The sequence below is a fragment of the Crocuta crocuta genome, unplaced genomic scaffold, assembly GCF_008692635.1.
Source record: "Crocuta crocuta isolate KB4526 unplaced genomic scaffold, BGI_CrCroc_1.0 scaffold1510, whole genome shotgun sequence".
In the NCBI taxonomy this organism is placed as follows: Eukaryota; Metazoa; Chordata; class Mammalia; order Carnivora; family Hyaenidae; genus Crocuta; species Crocuta crocuta.
Window position 1 is genome coordinate 27,720 of NW_027529207.1, and position 3,977 is coordinate 31,696.

General features: G+C 43.7%; 1 protein-coding gene across 4 annotated transcripts in view; it reads right to left on the bottom strand.

The window, feature by feature from the left end:
- Window positions 1-1,389: 1,389 nt before the first annotated feature.
- LOC144226846 (spindlin-2) overlaps window positions 1,390-3,977 on the bottom strand; it is a 9,662-nt gene continuing 7,074 nt past the window's right edge. For all 4 annotated transcript variants that reach the window (XM_077758362.1, XM_077758360.1, XM_077758359.1 and 1 more), the window contains exon 2: window positions 1,390-2,338. In XM_077758362.1, coding sequence (XP_077614488.1) covers window positions 1,560-2,336 — 777 coding nt within the window. In that variant the 5' untranslated portion in view covers window positions 2,337-2,338 and the 3' untranslated portion in view covers window positions 1,390-1,559. The remainder of the gene's footprint in view (window positions 2,339-3,977) is intronic.

Consider the following 3,977-nt stretch of genomic DNA (forward strand, 5'->3'; position numbering starts at 1 on the left):
CATCTCACCTGGAAACAGAACTGTACAAACTTCCATTCACAGCCTCCCTGTGGGCTTGAGGTGGGCAAGACTGGTCAGGAGGCACCTGTGAAGGGCCAGTAGCCACCAGCTTTGTCACGGTATAGCCTGAATGGGGCTTCTAGAGGCAGCAGACCTCCACTGGATGGAACCGCCTATGCTTTCAGGCAGCTGCTGAGTGAGGCATGGACTGCCAAATACTCCCCATGTCCTGAGATAAACATTAGGCTCAGTCCTCTGATGCCTCTCCTCTATAGGGAGGCAAGGCACAGTCCAGTAGGGGAAAGAACAGTAAGGGGACTCCTGTACCTGACTTCAGCAAGCTTCTAACTTTTTGGGTAAAATACTTTCCAAACACAAGGGGGCACATCCCTTAAGTCCTGAGCACCCCACCGACCTACTCCCCACAAGAATTGTTTACCCAGTGTAAGGGAAATGAACCCAGACTTCGGGTCCAAGATTTACTGCACCTGGGTCCTCTGGGAAAAGTGAGGCGACTGCTCATAGCCCCCCAGCTCATGGGGTGTCAGATCAGTGTGTTTAAGCTGAGGGTTGGGGTTCTGCTCAGCAGGTGTGGCATGAGCTCCCTGAAATAAGAAAAGCCTTTCAGGTATAAAGTTGGCTCCTACTTAACTCGAGTCATCCCTGTCAAAATGCCATTCTAGGGAACTTCCAACCCATTTGGCTTCTTTGGCCGCTGTCACATCCTTTCTGCACAGAGCCAGGGAAGGCAATGTAGATACTGCCAGAAGCCCAACTTTTTCCTGGGCCTTCCCATGTCTCATGGGACCCACTCCCCACACCTCCTTTTCTGTATTCTCACTTCCTCTGTCAGTCTTTCTGCTTGGAGTTCTTCCTTCCTCAGTGTTCCTCCCCTTCTGGCTCCTTACTCATGCACAGGCCTTCCCTTTGAGTATCCTTCAGATTCCTGCCAACTTCCTCCCCCTCCCCCCTTGCTCTGGACCTCTTCTGAGCTTCTTTGAGCCCCTCTGTACTCAAGGCATTCTGTTGTTTTCCTCTAAGCCCCAAGATCTCACTCCCCCTCTGTTACTCTCCATCTCCTCCCAGTTGGGTGCCTCTCTCTCTTAGGCTATCCCTCCCCCAAGGAGCCTCTCCATTTCTGGCCCTGCCCCACCTCTTCCTAAGCAGTCACCTCCCCTTCTCCCTCCCTCTACAGCCCATTTCTAGTTCTTTCTCCTCCCCCCTCTCTAGACCAGACCAGCTAAGTCCTATTCCATTTTTAGATGACTGATTATGATACTAGCTGAACTTTATTCACAGCCTGCATTTACAGCTGTTCCTTCCTTTCACGCCCCATCCACCAAACACACCCGATCTTTTCAACATGACAAAGTCCTTACACACAGCATGTCATGTCCACATAAATTTGTATTTTTCAAAACAAAACAACAGTTATGGTGGCAAAGTAGTTGAATTAACAGGGACCCTTAAGCTTGCAATACACTGAAAAGCAACATTGTTTTGCAAGTCTACAAAGTATACATTTGTTTTCACAAATGTGGCAAAGTTTACCCTAACAGTTATGACTTTTTCACCAAATCATAGACATAGATATGGAAATCATCATCAAACTTGATGAAATACACAGAGGGTTTGGCTTCCACTTGGTGAATGACCATGCCAATCCGTTTGGAGCCATCTTCTTTGGTATATTCCACATGTTTACCTATCAGGCCATCTACAACTCCTCCTGGCTCCCTCTCTGCTGGAGGAGACTCACTGGACTCTGGCATGATACGTAGGTCTCCTTCTCTATAATCATCTAGAAGCTGGTACATGTACAAGACAGGATCCTTCTCATAGGTAATATAAAACCAGGCTTTCATGATAGGTGCTTGGGCTAAGACCATCCCCCTCCATTCATCCTTAGAACCATGCTCACCCTCAAACATATGTTCCACAGCTTTACCAATTATGGTGTTTGCAAGGTTGGCATCACCGACTTGAGATGATACCACCCTGTCGGAAAGAATTTTAAGAGACAAAACTCTTTCGTCTCTGTGAAGTTCCAGTCCATAGACACAGTCAATTCCATCATATTTCACCAGATAAAGAGAGGGATTTATAGGCACCTGATCCAGAACGGTTCCTTTCCACTGGGTGATGGGCTCATCACCTTCCTTCCATCCATGTGAAATTCTGCAGCCCACGATGTTCCTGCGGGACTGAGACGAAGGTCTGCCTCTCTGCTTCTTTTGGGAGGTTTTTTTCTTCGTCATGTTTGCAGACCCAGTAGTCCGTCCCGCAGCTGCCCTGGTTTGTTGCCCTTCGGCCTCCTGTGCGTTGGGGGTCTTCATGCCTGCAGGGGGAGGAGAGAAGATAAGAAAGAAACATTCAGTATACCATAAGGTGAAGTTCTCCCAATAGCGACGTGTCTCCGTGCCCTGCGCCAGAACCTAAANCCCCTCTGCCACATCGGGCTCCCGCCAGCCGCTGCCGCCGCTGCAGTCTCCTCCCTCTTTCCGTAGCGCAGCTTCCTGCTAGGGGAGAGGCCTCCCCTTCCTGCCAAACACTGATTGCCTCCCCCCCAACTCTTAAGCCCACCACCTTGGGCCTGGGAGTTGATCTGGGTCTCAAGGTCCTGCCACTTTCCAAAAGAAGGATTAGGGACCCCTCAACTACTTGCCTTTACCCCATTGCCACTTCTCTTTCTTCCTCCCCAGATCTGGATCCAGTTTTGTACTCACCTCCAGTTCCACCCTCTCAGTGCCCCTGCCTCATTTGACCTGCTCCATCTGATATTTCTTCCAGGAATTAGTCTTTTCTTATTCCTAGAGTCCTTATTGTAGTTTCTCTTTATACAAAATCTGCCTTTTTATAATTTACAAGGATTTGTGGTGGGAAGAGAGAAGTTTGCTAGTGCTCAGTTTGCCATCTTGACACCATCTCTTTAATTTTTTTCTGGCTGTTCTTTCCCGGGCTTTACTTCTCAGAAAATTTTCTCTCCTTTTCTTTTTTTATTTTCTTTTCTTCTCTTCTTTCTTTCTTTCTTTTTTTTGTTCCTATATTGCAATTTTTTGCACAGATCTAACACTGAATTTCAGAAATTGATATGAAGAAAACAATCAGAAGCAGTTCATTCCAACTCCCATTCACCAGGGCACACAGCAAAATATTAATACTCATTTTTTGTCATTTTTCTATCCTCTTACAAAACTGGGATAATTTTGGATATGCAATTTCATGTCCTGCTGTTTCCCATGTGATGTAAACATTCTCTCATGACATTAAATATTTTTGAAACCATCATTTCTTTTATACCTTCGACAAAGATTTATTGACCACTTATTACATGTCTGGTCATTATTCTATAAAACTCAGTTTTACAGTAACCACAAATTTACATTTCTCCCATTACTGTACATTGAGTCTAATGTTTCCACCATAACTAGTAATGTGATCTACGTATAAGAAAGGAGAGCTTTGGAAAACATAACTTTACAAAACGATAATTAGGTAAATTGATGGTTTTACAATTCAGTTAAGAAAGAATGAGTATTCTTTAAGGGATGCTTGAATAATTGTTTAAATATTAGGGTAAATTTTACACTAAATTTATTCCCATATCAATATTTCAGTTTACATGTTAAAAGAAGGAAAATAAAACATAAGAAAAAGCAAACGAATGACCCAAAGGGTAGTAAACAATATGGATGTTTAATGATCAATCAACTGAATAGTTACTGAATCAGGTGATGCACTGAATGTTAACAGAATAAGCTAAAAACACTAAAATAATTCCTAAAAGGGAAAATAAAATGGACAAAACCTTGACTCAAAAATCAAAGTATGAGATAACATTAACAAATTGTCACTGAGCATGAGAAAAGAGTTTCACATTTAGTGCTTATCCAAATGTAAGTTCACACAATTTTTATGGAAAACTATTTGCAGATATATTTTCCTTTATGTAAGAATTTATTGAGTTTTAATTAACC